At 39.3% G+C, this 19,850-nt stretch overlaps 1 protein-coding gene and 1 long non-coding RNA gene across 10 annotated transcripts in view; both read right to left on the bottom strand.

Annotated features, from left to right (window-relative positions):
* Positions 1-16,351, bottom strand: part of HENMT1 (HEN methyltransferase 1) — a 43,124-nt gene extending 26,773 nt beyond the window's left edge. The window contains exons 1-5 of one of the 9 annotated variants that reach the window (XM_077120054.1): positions 16,238-16,351; positions 15,287-15,363; positions 14,188-14,316; positions 11,071-11,183; positions 10,109-10,243 (exon numbers count right to left, since the gene is read on the bottom strand). In XM_077120054.1, the coding sequence (XP_076976169.1) occupies positions 10,109-10,243; positions 11,071-11,183; positions 14,188-14,316; positions 15,287-15,313 (404 nt within the window). In that variant the 5' untranslated portion in view covers positions 15,314-15,363; positions 16,238-16,351. Of the gene's footprint in view, positions 1-10,108; positions 10,244-11,070; positions 11,184-14,187; positions 14,317-15,286; positions 15,364-15,965; positions 16,184-16,222 lie in introns of those variants that run through there. The other 8 variants (XM_077120052.1, XM_077120058.1, XM_077120053.1 and 5 more) reach the window with 8 other exon arrangements.
* Positions 16,352-16,615: 264 nt separating this feature from the next.
* Positions 16,616-18,825, bottom strand: LOC143649930 (uncharacterized). Its single transcript, XR_013159228.1, has 3 exons — positions 18,652-18,825; positions 18,251-18,415; positions 16,616-16,641 (listed from the first exon to the last, which is right to left on the bottom strand). It is a non-coding gene; the product is annotated as an uncharacterized LOC143649930 (long non-coding RNA).
* Positions 18,826-19,850: the final 1,025 nt, after the last annotated feature.

The raw sequence follows: 19,850 nt of genomic DNA, 5'->3' as shown, positions 1-19,850 counted from the left end.
GATAAGGGCTTAATATCCAGAATATAAAAAGAGATTCTACAATTCAACAACAAAAAGGCAAACATCACAACAAAAAGGCAAACATCTCAATTAAAAAATGGGCAAAAGACAGGAACAAACACTTTTCAGAACAGAAAACACAAATGGCTAAAAGGCACATGAAAAGATGCTCAACTTCACTGGCTATGAGGGAAATGCAAATCAAAACTACAATGAGATATCATCTCATACCACTAGAATGGCCATTATGAAGAAAAAAAAAGACAAGTGCTTGAGAGGATGTGGAGAAAGAGGCACACATCCACTGTTACTGGGAATGTAAAATGGTGCAACAGTTTGGCAGTTCCTCAGGAAGTTAAGTACAGAACTGCCATATGATACAGCAACCCCATTATTAGGTATATAGCCAGAGGAACTGAAGGCAAGGATACAAATGGACATTTACATACTGATGTTTTTAGCACCATTGTTTATGCTTGCCAAGAGATGGAAACAGCCCAAATGTCTATCAACAAATGAGTGGCTAAACAAGCTGTGGTAACAAATAAGATGGAATATTATGCAGCTGTAAGAGAGAATAAAGTCATGAAGCATGTAACATGAAAGAACCTTGAGAACATTCTGCTGAGTAAAATTAGCCAGAGACAAAAAGATAAATACTGTATCATCTCACTAATATGAATTAACATTAAGGAGTGAACTCTGAGAGTTAAAGTTAAGGACACACGTTATCAGGAGATGGAAAGAGGGCAAAGATTATGGATTTAGTGCTGAAGGAGTACTAGCATGTGCCTCAGGACTGACTTAAAGATTCAAAAGCAGACAGTACTATACTAACTGATGTTACCACAATAATGTAAGTACACTGAATGACGCTGAAGGTGAGTATGGTTGAGGGAAGAAGGCTAGGGGCATGTATGACACCAGAAGGAAAGACAGAATAAAGACTAAGAAGGTATAACGTAGGAATGCCTAAAATGGACAATGATGGTAATTAAAAGTACATATAAGAATGTTTTTGCATGAAGGAGAACAAATGAATGTCAACATTGCAAGGTGCAGAAAACGAGATGGTATACGGGAAAATATATAATCAATGCACACCAGGTTCTACAGTCAACAGCAACATTGATTTCTTTTTACTTAAATGTAAAAATAATTATCAATGTTCTAATGTTATACAATATAACAAATATACAATCAATGCACACCAGGTTCTACAGTCATTGGATTGTATGATGTGTAAATAAAACTGTTTAAAAATGAACAGAGAGAAGTAATTGCTAAAGAAAATGTGGAGAAAGAGATGTACCTATTCACTGTTGGTAGGCAAGCTGAGAAGTGCAACCCTTCTGGAGGGCAGTGTGGTGGTGCCACAGGAGGCTAGGGGTGGGGCTGCCATATGATCCTGCAACCCCATTGCTCAGTATATACCTGGAGGAACTGACTGTAGGGATATGAATGGACATTTGCACACTGGTGTTTATGATGGCAGTGTTCGCGATTCACGATGCATGGAGGTGGCCTAAGAGTACAATGACTAAGGAAAGGAAGGGGGAATTGTGGTGTATATGTACAACAGACTACTGAATGGCCACAAGAAGGAATGAAGCTGTGAGGCATGCAACCAGGTGAATGAACCCTAAGGACTGTATATTGAATGAAATGTCAGAAACAGAAAGACAAATATTATCATGCTTCACTCATATGGACTATAATATAAAAACATAGTGAACTGAAGTCAAGAGCATGGGTTATCAGGTTGGGGGCTATTGTAAACGGTTCTAGATTGCAAGCTTTTACAGCAGTCACATACATTCTGGGGTTGTAACTGTTATTTCTAAATTCTGAGATATTGGGCGGGCCACGGTGGCTCAGCAGGCAAGAACGCTTGCCTGCCGTGCCAGAGGACCCAGGTTCGATTCCTGGTGCCTGCCCATGTATAAAAAAAAAAAATTGACTGGAAGGACAAAGAGTATACTGATTATTTGCAAGTAATTCTCATAATAATTAATAAATAAAAGATAAAGGGTCCAAGAAGGACTTCAAAAAGGACAAACTGGATATACTTTATATATAAATAGTGAGACCAAAGTCTTCTCTGAAAAAGAGCATGCTACTAAAACTTGGAAATCAACCTGAACACATCACCAGGCAAACGGACCACTTTACTATTAAAAGGCCATGAAGGGCAGGCAATGGTGGCGCAGTGGCAGAGTTCTTGCCTGCCACACTGGAGACCCGAGTTTGATTCCTGGTGCCATGAAGATACATTAAGAGCCCATGGTTTCTAAATACCCAAGCTCCTTGGAGAAATGACATCAGGCTGGAACAGGAAAAACAGAAAACAGGTCAGAAACATCTTGTTATGCCAGAGGAAAAAAATGTTCATAAAAATGAGACAGACATGTCACAAGGACAAGGGAGCCAACTTGAAGGGGCTCCCACTGGCCAAAACTGGGATAATGTAAGCCATAAAATAATTAAGTACAGCAATGAATTATGAAGCATTAAAAAATAGGAATTCAGGGATTGACCAGGATGAGCTAGCCCTGGACCCTCCTGCTCTGCGGGCTGGGGCGGCGTGGGGCAGTTGGGGCCAGGCCCAGCCCCGCATACAGGCCAGGTCTCCGTGGACATGATTCTGTTGACTTCCAACATTTAGAGTTGCCTAAGAGAAGTCTGATGACAAGATGAGGCAGATCTCTTTATGGGCAGTCTGTATTCTCCTGCCTTGATGACTGGATTCCTTTTTTCCTTTATTCTTAAATTGACCTTTTACTAGTTCCTCCTCCAGAACAGCAACTAAAGAAACAGAAACAATACGAAACAGCTCCCGGAGCCACGACAGAGACCAAAAAGACAGCGTACCCCATTCTGGAACAGCTGAACGGGCAGGGAGAAACCGCTGCGGTGAGATACCCGAGGGGCGCGCGTTTTCCCGGCCGTGGCGGCTGGCGACTGGGGTCCCCTCCACGCACGTGGCTCCCCGGTCTGACTGGGAACGTTGGATAGCGGGGCCCTCCCACCACGCTTGGCGTCTCGGGCCAGCTGGGCAATTTGGACCGGCACTCCCCCAAGCTGCAGCAGCCGGCGACCCCCGCTCCACGCGCGGTTTCCCGGGCCGACTGCGAGATTCAGATTGGCAAGTTAAAGGAGCCACAGCATCTTTTACTGGTGGGACCCGCAGACAGACGAGGGCCACGAGCGCCACCTACTGGGCAGGAAAAGAAAAACAGAGCCCAGAGATTTCACAGAAAAACCTTTCAACCAGCCGGGTCCCACACCCAGGGAAATCTGATCAAATGCCCAGACACCAGCAGAAAATAATGGATGACGCTCGGAAAATTGAAGATATGGCCCACTCAAAGGAACAAACCAATAGTTCAAATGAGATACAGGAGCTGAAACAACTAATGCTGAATATACGAACAGAAATGGAAAAACTCTTCAAAAACCAAATCAATAAATTGAGGGAGGACATGAAGAAGACATGGGCTGAACAAAAAGAAGAAATAGAAAATCTGAAAAAACAAATCACAGAACTTATGGGAGTGAAGGACAAAGAAGAAAAAATGGAAAAAACAATGGATACCTACAATGGTAGATCTAAAGAGACAGAAGCTACAATTAGTGAACTGGAGGATGGAACATCTGAATTCCAAAAAGAAACAGAAACTATAGGGAAAAGAATGGAAAAACTTGAGCAGGGGATCAGGGAACTCAAGGACAATATGAAGCGCACAAATATACGTGTTGTGGGTGTCCCAGAAGGAGAAGAGAAGGGAAAAGGAGGAGAAAAACTAATGGAAGAAATTATCACTGAAAATTTCCCAACTCTTATGAAAGACCTAAATTTACAGATCCAAGAAGTGCAGCGCACCCCAAAGAGATTAGACCCAAATAGGCGTTCTCCAAGACACTTACTAGTTAGAATGTCAGAGGTCAAAGAGAAAGAGAGGATCTTGAAAGCAGCAAGAGAAAAACAATCTGTCACATACAAGGGAAACCCAATAAGACTATGTGTAGATTTCTCAGCAGAAACCATGGAAGCTAGAAGACAGTGGGATGATATATTTAAATTACTAAAAGAGAAAAACTGCCAACCAAGACTTCTATATCCAGCAAAATTGTCCTTCAAAAATGAAGGAGAAATTAAAACATTTATAGACAAAAAGTCACTGAGAGAATTTGTGACCAAGAGACCAGCTCTGCAAGAAATACTAAAGGGAGCACTAGAGTCAGATACAAAAAGACAGAAGAGAGAGGTATGGAGTAAAGTGTAGAAAGAAGGAAAATCAGATACGATATATATAACACAAAAGCCAAAATGGTAGAGGAAAATATTATCCAAACAGTAATAACACTAAAAGTTAATGGACTGAATTTCCCAATCAAAAGACATAGACTGGCAGAATGGATTACGACCCAGCAATACCACTGCTAGGTATCTACTCAAAGGACTTAAGGGCAAAGACATAGACGGACATTTGCACACCAGTGTTTATAGCAGCATTATCTACAATTGCAAAGAGATGGAAACAGCCAAAATGTCCATCAACAGACGAGTGGCTAAACAAACTGTGGCGTATACCTACGATGGAATATTATGCAGCTTTAAGACAGACTAAACTTATGAAGCATGTAATAACATGGATGGACCTAGAGAACATTATGCTGAGTGAGTCTAGCCAAAAACTAAAGGACAAATACTGTATGGTCCCACTGATGTGAACCGACATTCGAGAATCAGCTTGGAATATATCATTGGTAACAGAGACCAGCAGGAGTTAGAAACAGGGTAAGATAATGGGTAATTGGAGCTGAAGGGATACAGACTGTGCAACAGGACTAGATACAAAAACTCAAAAATGGACAGCACAATAATACCTAAGTGTAATGTAACTATGTTGGAACACTGAATGAAGCTGCACCTGAAATAGTTTTTTGTTTGTTTGTTAAAAAAAAAAAAAAATAGGAATTCATAAGTTCATACGGATAGTGAAGTATTTATGAATGAACAAATGGGGAGAACAGATGGCTTTTCCTCAGTAGAATAATGAAGACCAACAGGTAAATGTAGAGTCAGTGCTGGAATTGGAAAAACCATTATTTGCCACCATAACAGTAACAACTGAGTCACACAAGAATCATTAGAGGATACCAAATGTAGGAGGAAATGTGGACAAGGGGCAAAACAGTTGCAAGGTCTTTAAAGTGTCTCCATAAACAGCTTATTAATTGAGAGAATAAAACAGTAATTATATAATGGAGCAAACAGGGACCTTGGCTGGGGCATCAAAATTAACATCACCTGCTACATATGGCTAAAGCCCCACTCCTGTTCCTTCTCACCACTCCTCCCATCCCTTCACTCCTCTCTTGCCCAGGTTACAGTGACTCTGAAGTTAGTGTCATTCCAATGGATATTTTTACAGTTTTCACTACATATGTATGGTTCTATATACTTGGCTTTGACTGATTTTTGAAATTTCACATACATAAAATCATATATTATATATTAAAAAAATTAGTATCACCAAAGAGGGACAGATGGATACCATGTGCCTCCAGATGGGATGTTCTCAGAAGGACACAAGATCACCTCCGCAATGTCCCTCAGTTTTCAAAAAACATATAATCTGAATCTGGTTACCAGGAGCCCAGCAATGAAAAACATTCTCTGATGGTGGCAGGCAGAGGGGGCACTTCATTCTTCCAGACTATCAATGCCATAAACAAAGGCTGTAGAATGTTTCAAATTTAAAAAGGGTAAAGAGACTTGACAACTAAATGCAACACTTAATCCTAGATTTTTTCCTTCATTATAACATCCAGTCAAGGGTCAGGCATTGCATTTAGGTCTATAAAAGAGGAGAAAATAATTTTATAAATTATTATTATATAATATTATATATTACTGGGTTAACTGACCAAAATGGAATAATAATAAAGTATTGTATTAATGTTGAATTTATTGAAATTTATAACTGTACTGGCTATATAAAAGAATATCCATCCCTTATCTAGAAAATACATGGTCATGATATATATAACTTACCCTTAAAAATGGATCATTAAAAAAAAAAAACGTTGGGTGAAATAAATCACACACAAAGGGACAGACATTGTATGATTCCACTTATATAATATAGTTAGAACATGTGAATGCATAGAGACAGAAAGTACACGTTACCAGGGCAGGGGCTGGGGGAATGGAGTTAACGCATGAGAGCAGAATTTGTAGGGGGTAAGGGGGTAGTTCTGGTAATGATAACGGTGAGGTTAGCATAACTTTATAAATGTGATTTACCCACTGAATGCTATGCATGGGGGTATCAAAATGAGAAAGTTTATATTGTATACATATTTCCACAATTTAAAAAAAGAGAGAGATACAACAACTAAAAAGACAATGACAGAGGGTGGACGGGTAGTTCAGTGGTAGAATTCTCTGCCATGTGGGAGACCCAGGTTCAACTGCCAGCCCATGCACTTCCCAAACAAACAAATAAAAACCAACAAAAACAAACAAACAAAATATTCAACGAATGGTATTACAATTATGGGATACTCACATGGAAAAAAGAATGAATGTGACCCCCACTATACAGCATAATACAAAAGGAAAAAAAAAAAAAAGGACAATGACAATTAAATGCAATACATGACCCTGAATGGGATCCAATAATGGAGAATAGGCTCAAGGGACATTATTGGGACATATGAAAAGATGGGGATATAGACTGTAAGCTGCACGTTACTGTTAAGGTTCTTGAATTTGAAAACTGTACTTAAGGTGAATATCCTTGTTCTTAAGAAATGTACCTGAGAAGTATGTGTTCAAGGAGCATAATGTAAACAGCCTACTCTCAAATGTTTAGAAAATTATTAAACAGACAGACTAAATCCGCAAATGTGGCAAAATGTGAACATTGGTGGAACTGGGTATGGGAACAGAGGGTTTTGGAGTTCTCTGTATGTGTTTTGTATTATTTTTGCAATTGTCCCGTAAATTTGAAATTAGCTCAAAGTAAATGTTAAGGAAAAAAAATAGTTTCAAAAAAACCGGGTGTATATATGTAGGGAGAGAGAACAAGAACATGCACAAATGATAAAGAAAATGAGGACAATGTTAACAATAGGTGAATTCAGGTAAAGGGTATATGTATGGGTGTTCTTGGTACTACTTATTCTTGCAACTTGCATCTAAGTTTAAATTTATTTCCAAGTTAAAAAGGACAGTAAAGGGAAGACACTCCGTGCGTCAATTGTAATCAATTGTGGCCCCCAGAAAAGCCATGTCCTTTAATCCTCATTCGGTGTTGCTGGGTGGGAGCCTCTTGATTGTCCCATGGAGATGTGACCCACCCAATTGTGAGTGGTAATTTTTTATTAGATCTTTTCCATGGAGATATGACTCCACCCATTCAAGCCAGGGTCACTTATTAGAGCCCTTTAAGGGAATCATTTTGGAAAAATACTTAAGAGACCATGCAGCCAGAGACCTTTGGAGATGAAGAAGGGAAATGCGCCCAGGGGGAGCTTCATGAAACAAGAAGCCTGGAAGGAAAGCTAGCAGACTTTGCCATGTGCTCTTCCAGCAGAGAGAGAAATAAGGAAGTTCATCAGCCTTTTTTGAGTGCAAGTAACTTCTTATGGTGCCTTAATGTGGACATTTCTATAGGCTTGCCCTAATTTGGACACTTGCACGACCTCAGAACTTGCAACTTAATAAATTCCCCTTTTTAAAAGGTATTCTGTTTCTGGTATATGCATTCCAGCAACTAACAAACTAGAACACTCCCAAATGAGGAATTTTCTTTACAAATAAGCATTAAGATTAAGATATAAAAAGTTCAATAAAACAGAAAACAACAAGTGCTGGAGAGGATGTGGAGAAAGAAGCACATTTATCCACTGTTGATGTGAATGTCAAATGGTACAACCACTGTGGAAGGCAGTTTGGTGGTTCCTCAGGAAGCTAAGTATAGAATTGCCATATGATCCAGCAATACCATTGCTAGGTATCTACTCAGAGGACATGAGGATAAGGACGCAAACAGACATTTGCATACCAATGTTTATAGCAGCATTATTTACAACTGCCAAGAGATGGAAACAGCCCAAATGTCCATCAACAGACAAGTGGCTAAACAAGCTGTGGTATATACATAGGATGGAATATTATGCAGCTGTAAAACAGAATAAAGTTATGAAGTATGTAACAACATGGATGGACCTTGAGGACATTATGCTGAGTGAGATTAGCCAGAAACAAAAGGACAAATACTGTATGGTCTCACTGATATGAACTAACGTTAGTGAATGAACTTGGAGAATTTCAGCTAAGAACAGAGACCATCAGGTGATAGAAATAGGGTAGATATTGGGTAACTGGAGCTGAAGGGATACAGATTGTGCAACAGGACTGATTGTAAAAACTCAGAAATGGATAGCACAATCCAACCTAACTGTAATACAATAATGTTAGTACACTGAATGTGAGAATGACAGAGGGAGGAGAGCTGGGAGCACAAATCAAATCGGAAGGAAAGATAGACAATAAAGACTGAGATGGTATAATCTAGGAATGTCTAGAGTGTACAATGATAGTGACTAAATGCACAAATTAAAAAATGTTTTTGCATGAGGAAGAACAAAGGAATGTCAATATTGCAGGGTGTTCAAAATAGATAGTAATTTATATATGTAAACTTTAACTTAGTTTCCTGGTGCCTGCCCATGCAAAAAAAAAAAATTTAACTTATGTGTAAGACTAAAACAAAAGTTTATTTGGTACAAAATTTCTATTTTGACTAGTGCATTTCCTAATATAATTTATGTGGACAGCTTAATTGAACACCGTTAAGTACACAGAACCTTGAATAGGGCATGAGATTTTGTAGGTTTGTCCACAGTGATGCCTTGATAAATCACAGAGTGATTTGAACAGTGAATAATAATGTATTTGCAAAGTCCCCTTAGGGGAATGGTGAGAAAGAGGGAAAATTCAACTTCCCCATGTGGAGAATTCCTGATATTCTCACAAGCAGTCAGGACAAACAAAGCAAAAGGCCGAGCCTCCATCTTGGGGTTTGTTCATATGAAACTTATACCCACAAACGACAGGCTAAGCCTACTTAAAATTAGGCCTAAGAGTCACCCCCAAGAGAACCTCTCTTGTTGCTCAGATGTGGTCTCTCAGCCAACATGACAAGCAAACCCACTGCCTTCCCTCTCTCTACATGGGACAAGACTCCCAGGGGGTGGAACTTCCTGGCAACGTGGGACAGAAATCCTAGAGTGAGCTGGGACTCAGCATCAAGGGATTGAGAAAACCTTCTAGATCAAAAAGGGGAAGAGAGAAATGAGACAAAATAAAGTGTCAATGGCTGAGAGATTTTAAACAGAGTCAAGAAGTTATCCTGGAAGTTATTCTTACGCATTATACAGATATCACCTTTTTAGTTAAGGTATGTTGGAGAGGCTAGAAGGAAGTGTCTTAAAACGTAGAGCTGCATTCCTGTAGCCATGTTTCTTGAAAATGATTGTATAATGATATAGCTTTCACAATGTGACTGTGTGATTGTGAAAACCTTGTGTCTGATGCTCCTTTAATCTACGGTATGGACAAATGAGTAAAACATATGGATCAAAAATAAATAATAGGGGGAACAAATGTTAAAATAAATTTAGTAGACTGAAATGCTGGTGATCAACGGAAGGGAGTGATAAGGGGTATAGAAAAAAAGTAGGAGAAACAAAGGTCAAAATATATTGGGTAGATGGAAATACTAGCAGTCAATGAGAGGGAGGGGTAAGGGTTGAGTATGAGTTGAGTATGAGTATGTATGAGTTTTTTTCTTTTTATTTTTTTCTGAATATGTTCTAAGAAAGGATCATGGTGATGAATATACAACTATGTGATGAGTTACTGATCAAACACCAAGAATGGGATGATCATAAGGTAAGAATGTTCATGTCTGTTTGTTGTTATGTTTTAAAAATTTAAATTAAAAAGAACACCTAAAAAGAAAGAACATAAAGTTTACTGGTATGAATTCATTTAGATTTTTCAAACTGTTTGAATCAGCTTAATACTTACAATTCAATACATGTTATCAAGTCGAATCCAAGCAAACGAGAGTCTCTCTCCACAGCAGAGCCATGATACAAGGTAACTGTCATAGTCAGCTCCCTGGGTTTTATATAATCCCCGCTGACTGGAGACAATTTATACCTGCAAAAGCAACATACATTTTGAACACAGTCCTCTATTTAGAATATCTCAAAAGCTAAAGAACTCTGATCCTCTGATAATTATCTCCAACCTCCATTGACAGAGATCTGACATGGCCCGTTTTCCATGTCTTAATGTATTAAACACCAGATCACAGGTTTCCCTACACACGGGGACGTTACTGGCCAATGAGAACCAGATTTTAAGTGATGTCACTACATATAACTTTGAGATACTGCTTTTGTTTTTAATACTTTTGGTCTTCAATCTGGTTCAATGGTTTTCAACTTTTTCTCCTTCATTAGAAAAATATCCTTTAAACAATCTAGAGAAATTTCACGTATATAAGAGCTAGCAGAGCTCTTTCAATCTGGCCTGGTGCCTTTGCCCCAGCACTCTGATGAACACAATTTAAAATTTTCAGCTATAAATCATGGTATCTGGCATTAAAGTAATGAGATTTTGTCATTAAACAAGTTTGAAATTAAATTTGCAGTGTTTGGGCTATTATAATGACTTAATTGCAGATAAACTTTAGAAGTTGGTTGAAATACAATACAGATATTATTCACAATGTATGCAGAAATAACCCAAGACAGTACTCAATAGTGTTTTGTATGACACAACCTCATTATTCAGCGAGCTTAATAGCCCTCCGATAACCTCAATCTAATTATTATTTAGATTAATTATTACATATATTATATCCATGTATATATTTTAGTATATTAGTATTATATAAGTATAATAATTATACTATTAATTAAACATAAATAATGCCACTAGTCTTATATTAATGCACAACTCTTTCAGAAACTTGGATTTACTCTTTCCATCGTAATTTATCCTCATCGGTATCTACTCCAACAAGTAGTTCAATGCACTTGTGGAATTTAAGTATCCATAAGAGCGAAGTATCACCACAACCCAAGTCTGCAACCTGTAAATGAGAGAGAATGTTATTTCAAAGACTTTTTTTTTTCAAAGGCTTTTATAGCCAAAAGTCAAGAATGATCAAAAGATTGTGTAGGGCAGTAGCATCAGAAATTAAACCAGAATAAAGTCACTAAATGGAAATATCTTTTTTGGGGGGGGGGGGGGGGCGGGGGTAGAAATGTATACAAAAAGGAGAATTAATCTAATGAAACAATATAAATCTGGGGGAAAAAATAAGAACTCCCCATGACCTTCTAGAAAGTGTTAGGCCTTTAAAAAACTCCTCGTATTCAGGTGAGCTATCAGGGTGTGCTCTCAGGAACACCACACGTGTTAGGCAAGCGCTTCTCAAGAGGAAACTTAGTGCCTCATGATTGAACAAAAAAGGTGCCTATCAAACATCTCAGGACAAACGCTATCCTTAAATAGGGCTTTATAATTCATAAATACATATAATCTTATTATACCTATTTCATAAACATACACAATCCTACTATACCTATTTCCTTAACATGCATTCATGCAGATTTTTATTAAATCTGATCTTCTCAATCAAGCAATTCAATCTTCATTAACCTTAACTAAATTACCTAAATTTCTGAACCCCACTTTAGGAGAAAAAGGCAAATGACAGTAAAAGAAACTCATCACAAACATTTTTTACAAGTGTGCCCCTCTCCCCCAAGATTTCCCAAACCAACCTCTAGGATAGTTAATGGCTCTTACCCAGACTTAAAATACATGTTTGGGAACATGAACCATTGCTGGATCCTGAATCAAGAAAGATATTATGCTGTGCCTTAACATGCACAAATACATTTCAGAATGGCTTACAAAGGGTTGAAATAGTGTTATGTGTAAAGTTCACCTCAAATTTCATCAGAAAATCCCAGTTTGTAAATCAAGATTAAGATTTCTCTACCTCTGCATTTCCCAAACTATTCTCCATGGAACACTGCTAATTCTCCTCTTGAAAATTCAGATGATAACATAGCAATAAAGGGATGTTCAACTTTATTTAACCCAATTTTTCCAACAAAAATGTTTGAACACAGAGTCTTTTCCTTGAACACCCATAAATATCTTGGATAAATCTTACAGTCTACCTCAAAGTTGCACCTTTGGTTGGGCATGTTCAGTAATTATCCTTTTAGAAGTATGTACATTTTTTTTATCATTTGGGGGACAGAAGGGAGAGCACAAACTTGAAAGACAAAGATTCAGCCCCAACAGGTGCACAGGTAGTTCTGTGGTTAGAATGCCCGCCTTTCATGCGGGAGACCCGGGTTTGATTCCTGGACCATACAGCACCCCCCCCCAAAAAAAAAAAATTCAGCCCCAGAATACAAATTACAGCCTTAGGAAGGCATTAAGTTGTTGTAATATTTATATAGTACACTCAATTTTCCTCCATTTAGTAACTGAGCTAAAAGTATACTTGTAAATGTTATATATAAACCCCATCAATGGTTGCAAACAATCTGGCAAAAGGGAAAGCTTGTAGAGTTTAAATAACTCTACAGAACTCATTAGAAAAAACTAGACTGCCAATCATTTTCCTGACATTCCTCTTGTTCTTTAACCTATAACTATGAAGAAGCCGGGTATTCTCTGGACTAGCCCATAGGAAAAAAGCAAACACGAAACACTGATACAGTGGGGTGGCATCACCCCTGTGGGTTAGAAAAACCACTGCCAACACTGATCACTCACTTTGGTGCCAAGAGCCCAATGCCTCTCTCCAGCCATCCCATCTCATCCCATTCTTGCCAATAACAGACCCCAATTACTGGCTAACAAAGATGTCAACAGCAGAATGATCAAAAAGTAACTGTGGAAGAGTTACCTACAGTACAAGACCTTAGTGCAAAGTTTCAAAGGAAGCGGGATTGCTGATTGAGAGGCTCAAGGAACCCAGGAAAGGAACCAATGGAGCAAATGGTACTTCGGAGAATTTTTAAATGATCTTCTTGGAATTCTGCATAATTAATTCTCTACCTTAAGATTACTGAAACTAATTTCTTAAGGTAAAAGTCAGAATTTCAGAGATATAAATTTCAAATAGAAGGAACCAGTCCCATTCCAGAACAATTGCTATTGTCTGTATTTACTAATGCGAGAAAAGTTTAGGGTTCGGAGAATTTTTAAATGATCTTCTTGGAATTCTGCATAATTAATTCTCTACCTTAAGATTACTGAAACTAATTTCTTAAGGTAAAAGTCAGAATTTCAGAGATATAAATTTCAAATAGAAGGAACCAATCCCATTCCAGAACAATTGCTATTGTCTGTATTTACTAATGTTTAGGGACACACACACTTTTCCCATTCATAATTAGAACTTGAGTCTTTATTCTCACCATCATGTTTCAGTGAAGAAAGCTTTCCAAAACTGCACTTTGATTCTACTTCTCACACACCCATAGAAAGTTGTCAAACTTTCACTAAACAAAACATTAAGTTGAAACACATGAAATTCCATAATGAAGTTTTCTGAGCTGCCAAATAGGCAGCCTTAGATACTTCAACTGAATTATACGTCTGCAAATTTATGAAGAAACAAATGGCTGTAGCTTGAGGTGCAGTGGCAGTCAAAATAAGGGAAGAGGTCAAACAGAAGAATCTCAACTGGGTACTGAAGGCAAAGTAGTAAAAAGTACATCCAGAAATCTTACCAGTATCTAGTCTACATTTAGAATGTCAAATCCATCAGACCAGCTAATTACTGGTGATGCTTGGCTCTGCACCATGAATCATTAGCTAAAAATAATGTACTTTAACTTAAGCTGCATGAAATCTTGACTTTTCTTTGGAATTAGTATGCCTGTTATCTTAAAAAAAAAACTTAAATATCAACTTGTCTGAAATTCTGATTAAACTCTAGAAATATGGAACTTTCAAGATTACATCCAACTATAAAATTTCAAGATTTTCTTCACATTTTTCACACTGGAAACTGTTCATAAGACAGTCTTAATGATTAAATGTCTGGAAAGAGAAATACCAACCTTCTTGGGTTTATGTAGCTCCACTAAATCTTTAATGTACTGGTAACGCTGTCGGTATAATGGAGGATTAAACTTAATTACCTCCTTGCCAAGAACTTCTTCAAAATTGCCATCAACCATACCACTGCACTGCAAGATAATAAATAAAGAAGAAAAAGGTTCTAAATGATGTATGTTTCAAGAATGAAGTAAGGAGCAACTTTATTTCCCTGGTCCTCAAGTACCCCACTGTCCTAAAATTGAGTTATTAAGCAGCACTGCATTTCCTCAGTAATTCAGGTTGTCTCTAAGCCTCTTCACATGCTTTTTTAATAACTGAGAATCAGACTATGCAGCTAATAGTTTGGTTTCAGCTGAAAGGAAAATTACTAATGAATGCATTCAATAATTAGAAGCCTCTCAGCCACAAGGAAACTTTTGTGGAGTAAACTGCCAAAGCCTGTGGGTCCAGGCATGCAGGAAGATGGAAATTTTTTGCAAGGACCCCACTGAAAAAAATGCATATGACTAATCCATAACAGGTGTTGCTCCTGTTCCTAAAAACCAGATGTGTAAAGGACTGAAAACAAAAGGCACTGATACCTAGAGCATGTTGTCCGATAGAAATAAAATGCAAGCCATGTACTGTATGTGATTTTAAACTTCCCAGCAGCTGCATTTTTAAAGATTTTTTAAAAGGTGGAATTATAACATTGCTAACCCATTATATCTAAAACATTATCTTTTCAACATGAGATCAGCATGAAATCAATAGTGCACATTAGTGCTACAGAATAATGTTAAAGTAGATTTTTTGTCACTTAACAATTGATTATAAAAAGAAAAATACAATATTGCACTTTTTATACACCAGATGTAGGTATTTCGTCATGTACATCATTTTTTTTTTTTTTAACATGGGCAGGCACCGGGAATCGAACCCGAGTCCTCTGGCATGGCAGGCAAGCATTCTTGACGTCATGTACATCTTGTTTAAGCTCAACAAACACCGGGAAATATTCCAGCCTAAATGCGATGGATTTGCTTCCACCTACTCACAGTACACATCACCGGATAACTCTTAAAGGTCATACAAAAGCGGTTAAGAACCATGGCCTACCTTTACCAGTACGCTGTTTTCCTCCATTAGGAGTTAAGCCTTGTTGCACACAAAAATAGAGATGTACCCTTCAAGTTCTACATTAGCAAAAAAAAAAAAAAAAAAACCATCACCGACTCAGCTGTTAATACACAAATCTCAGTTTTTATAAGAAGGGACGCGCTTGGAGGAAATGGCTGCCTAGATCAATGGGCAGAGATTTGCCCTTCATTTACATGTAACCATATAAGCCACAGAATTTGTCCAGTAAATATTGGTTCAGAGATTAGCAAACAAGCTCAGAAAGCGAAGTTATTTGCCCAAGACGTCGAAGGTCTGATGTCAAAGTTGTATTATTTTCACTACGCCAAACCTCGCTAAGTGCAAAACTCCATCCTTTCCTTTTACTGTTATTTTAACTTCGTACAACGTGAACAACCCTATTGGTTATGCCCATTTTGCCGACCCCATATTGCTTTCAATAACTCGTTCATACTTGGTCAGTAAGAAATTTCGAAGGGAAAAAAAGTCCTCACTATTTACGGTAGCTAAAGGCAAGGCATTAGGAAAGTTTATGCTCAAACATCTATCCGGCTTACTCACGAAAACTGAAATTTACATTTTAGTTCTCTATTGTACGCTTGCTTTTGTCTACAACTCAAACGAAATTTGCCTGAAATTTAGGCAGCATGTCAATCACCTAGTTTTTCAGTGATTCTCTCACTCGTACTACAAAACCCTTTTCATGCGAGCCAACGTTACTGTCTTTCCAGAGCATCAGTCATCATGCCCAGTCTCTTTCAGTTGGAAGCACACGCAAGTACAGAAGCAAATGTCGAAGACGATCAGCCAAAAACGCAGAAGCGGAGCTCCGGCAGCCGCACGGAACTCGCAGCCCCAAGCCTGACGCCCCCGCACCCCGCCTCGCCACGTGACGTTACCCGCCCACGACCGCACCTGCGCCGCGGGTACCTGCGCCTCCAGCTCTCCGCCGGGCGCGCCCGGGCCCTATGTCCCGGGCGCCCGCCCCCGTCCCTCTCGACCCGGTGCGCCGAGCTGTCGGTTTTGGTTGTCGTAACGGCCGCGGTGGCGCATGCCCCGAAGCCATTTTCTGGATTTTCCACCGAACCTCGCCAGGGAGACCTGCCCCCGCCCCGCCACATCCCCCGTGCGCGTGCGCGACTGCGACCCACGGGGTAAGCGGCCAACGCAGGGCGGCTCATGGGTTCGTGGCTCTCTCGGTGCGCGACCGACGAGCAGAGAACGGCCAAGGGAGGTGCCAAGGGACCGACGGGGGCTCCGCGGTAGTCAGCCCCCGCTCCTTTCCAGAAGAATCCACAACGTCATCAGGCCGGGTAAAGTAGTGCCAGTGCCACCTGAGCTGAGAAAAAAATTTTTCAGCCCCCAAATGGTTATTTCGCATATTGTGGACGGAACTATCTGATCTTTTAGGAAAGTTTCACTGTATCATGACCTCCCGCAAATAAAGGGGTACAGTATTTTCTTTCATATCTAATAAAAGAGTGCGAGGGTGAAGGGAGCAAAGCTGCCTTTGGGGGAAAAAAGTTTTTTTACTTCTAAGTTAGGATTCTAAAGGTGATGTTTACAACTGAATAAAATAATATATTGGACCTGTATTTCCAAACACTAAACATCTACTGTATGCAAATCATGAGCTAAGAACTTTGGGGATGGCACAAAGATAAATTGCCTCCCCATTTACAGATAAGGATGTTGAGAGCCCCCCAGAGTGAAGTGAGGTATTATTCAACAAAGTAAGATCTGGTTTTAAAGTTCAAGAATTCCTTCAGAAATCAGAGAATTAGAAGAAATGAAATCCTTACAAAAAATAAATCGTTGTAGTAATGATTTAGCAAAGAAATCCTGGGTTTCTGGTTGGCTTTACCTAGGGTGACCAATCCTGGTTTGCCCGGGATTTCCCTGATTTTTAGCACTGAAAGTCCCACATCCTGGGTATACCCTCCCCAGTTCTGGGTAAATTGGGACAGTTTGTCACTCTAGCTTTTCCACTCAGTTGTGTGGTCTTATGCAAGTCAGTACTTTCTCTGGATGCCGCTTTCAGCCTCAGTAAAATTAAGGAGTTGTGATGGAGTATTCAAATGACCATTATGTCCTTGGTTATGATTTCTTTCTCCAGCAAGAGGCTAACATTTACTTCAAATAGTACATTTTAGTGACTGCAAATGAGAAGTGTTAAAATATATTTATTGTTGTGGCATATAAAGTTTCCCAGTTTAATCACTTTCAAGTATACAATTCACTGGCATTATTTACATTCACAGTGTTGTGCTGCCATCACCACCATACTTTGCCAAAACTTTTCTATCACCCGAAACAGAAATTCTGTTTCCATTTCTTAATGATTGAATCCTGTCCCCCACAGAAGGCATGCTCAGGTTCCAACCCCTGATCCTATGGGTGTGAACCCTTTGTAAACAGGACCTTTGAAGATGTCATTAAAGGTGTGTTCAAACTGAATGGGGGGGGGGGGGTCTTAATCCAATATGATTGAAGGCCCTATAAGCAAAGGAAATTGGACACAGCAGTCACGGGGGGGGGGGGGGGGGGGGGGGGGGGGGGGGGGGGGGGGGGGGGGGGACAGCCAGAAGCTGGAAGTTAATGTAACCTGAAAGAGACTGGAGAAAATACTGCATTGTGCATTGCCAGGTAACAAAAACTAAGGAAGGGGAAGATAGCTGGCCAGCTAGAAGGTAACCATCCTGGAAGAAAGCAAGCCTTCTAGCCTCTTAAACCTCCGTCAACAAATTCCTATTGTTAAGCCTACCCATTGTATGTTATCTTAACATCTTGGAAAGTAAAATAACATTAAACATTCTCTCCCATTCCCCACTATCACTCCTGCCCCAGTAATCTGTAATCTTCTTTCAGTTTAGTCTTTATGAATTTTCATATAAAATTCATATGTGAGATCATACAATATTTATCCTTTTGTGTCAGACTTACTTTACTCAACATGGTGTCTTCAAGGTTCATCCGTATTGTAAAATGTATCAAAACTGCTTTCCTTTTTATGGCTGAATAATATTCCATGGCATGTGTGGTCCTTTGAATTTGTTATATACCCCAGAAAAGGTCATGTTCTTTTAATCCATTCCTGTGTGTGCAGACCTATTGTAGGTGGAAACTTATGATTAGATTATTTCAGTTGAGGCCTGCCCCAGGGTGGGTCTTAATCCTCTTTCTCAAGTACTTTAAAGAGGATAAAATATGAACAGAAGCTGAGAGATGAAATTAAGTGAAGCTGTATAGAGAAAAGCCCCACAGAAGCTCAGAGAGGAAAACACTGAAATAGAAGTGAAAGCACAAAAGCCGAGAGGAGCAGTAGACCTAGGCCAACTGCCTACCTACGTGACAGATGTGTCCTGGATGCCAATAGCCTGTCTTCAGAGTCAAGGTAGGACGTCCCGTTGATGCCTTGAGTTGGACGTTTTCATGGCCTAAGAATTGTAAATTGTAAGTTAATAAATCCCCATTGTAAAAGCCAACCCATTTCTGGTGTTGCATTCTGTCAGCTTCAGTAAACTAAAACGGTGTGTATGTACCATATCTTTAATCTATTCATTGGTGAATGGATACTTAGGTTGTGTTCTAGTTTGCTAGCTGCCAGAATGCAATAAACCAGAAATGGAATGGCTTTTAAAAAAGGGAATTCATTAAGTTTCTAGTTCACACTTCTAAGCTCACAAAAAATGTCCCAATTAAAGCAAGGCTATATAAATGTCCAACCTAAAACATCAGGAAAAGAGACTTTGGTTCAAGAAGGCTGATGGGAGCAGGCCATGGTGGCTCAGCAGGTAAGAATGCTTGCCTGCCATGCCCGAGGAGGACCCAGGTTCGATTCCCGGTACCTGCCCATATAAAAAAAAAAAAAAAAAAGGCTGATGGCATTCAGGGTTTCTCTCTCAACTGGAGAGGCACATGGTAAACATGGTGACATCTGCTAGCTTTCTCTCCAGGCTTCTTGTTTCATGAAGCTCCCCCAGAGGCGTATTCCTTCTTTATCTCCAAAGGTCTCTGGCTTCATAGGCTCTGTCGTGGCTCTAAAAAGGACACTCACCAAAATGCTTCCTCTTTTAAAGGATTCCGGTAAACTAATCAAGATCCAGCTGGAGTGGGTGGAGTCACAACTCCATGGAAGCCATCTAATCAAAAGTTAATACCTACAATTTGGTGAGTCACTTCTCTGTGGAGATAATCTAATCAAATCTCCAACCTATAGTGCTGAATAGAGATTAAAAGAAACAGCTCTTCCACAAGATGGATCAGGATAAAAGTCGGGCTTTTCTAGGATGCATAATCCTTTCTAGCTGGCACAGGTTGCTTCCACCTTTGGCTCCTGTGGATAATGCTACCATGAACATTGCTGTACATAAATCTGTATAACTGCCTGCTTTTAATTCTTTTGAGTATATACCAAGAAATGAGATTGCCAGGTCATATGTTAATACTATACTTAACTTTTTGAGGAAACACCAAGCTGTTTTCCATAGTGGCTGTACCATTTTACATTCCCACCAATAATACTTCAACAACGTCCCTATTT

The sequence above is a fragment of the Tamandua tetradactyla genome, chromosome 11 (genome assembly GCF_023851605.1).
Source record: "Tamandua tetradactyla isolate mTamTet1 chromosome 11, mTamTet1.pri, whole genome shotgun sequence".
Classification (NCBI taxonomy): domain Eukaryota; kingdom Metazoa; phylum Chordata; class Mammalia; order Pilosa; family Myrmecophagidae; genus Tamandua; species Tamandua tetradactyla.
The sequence above is the reverse complement of the archived record's forward strand: the minus strand, read 5'-3'. Positions and strand labels throughout refer to the sequence as shown.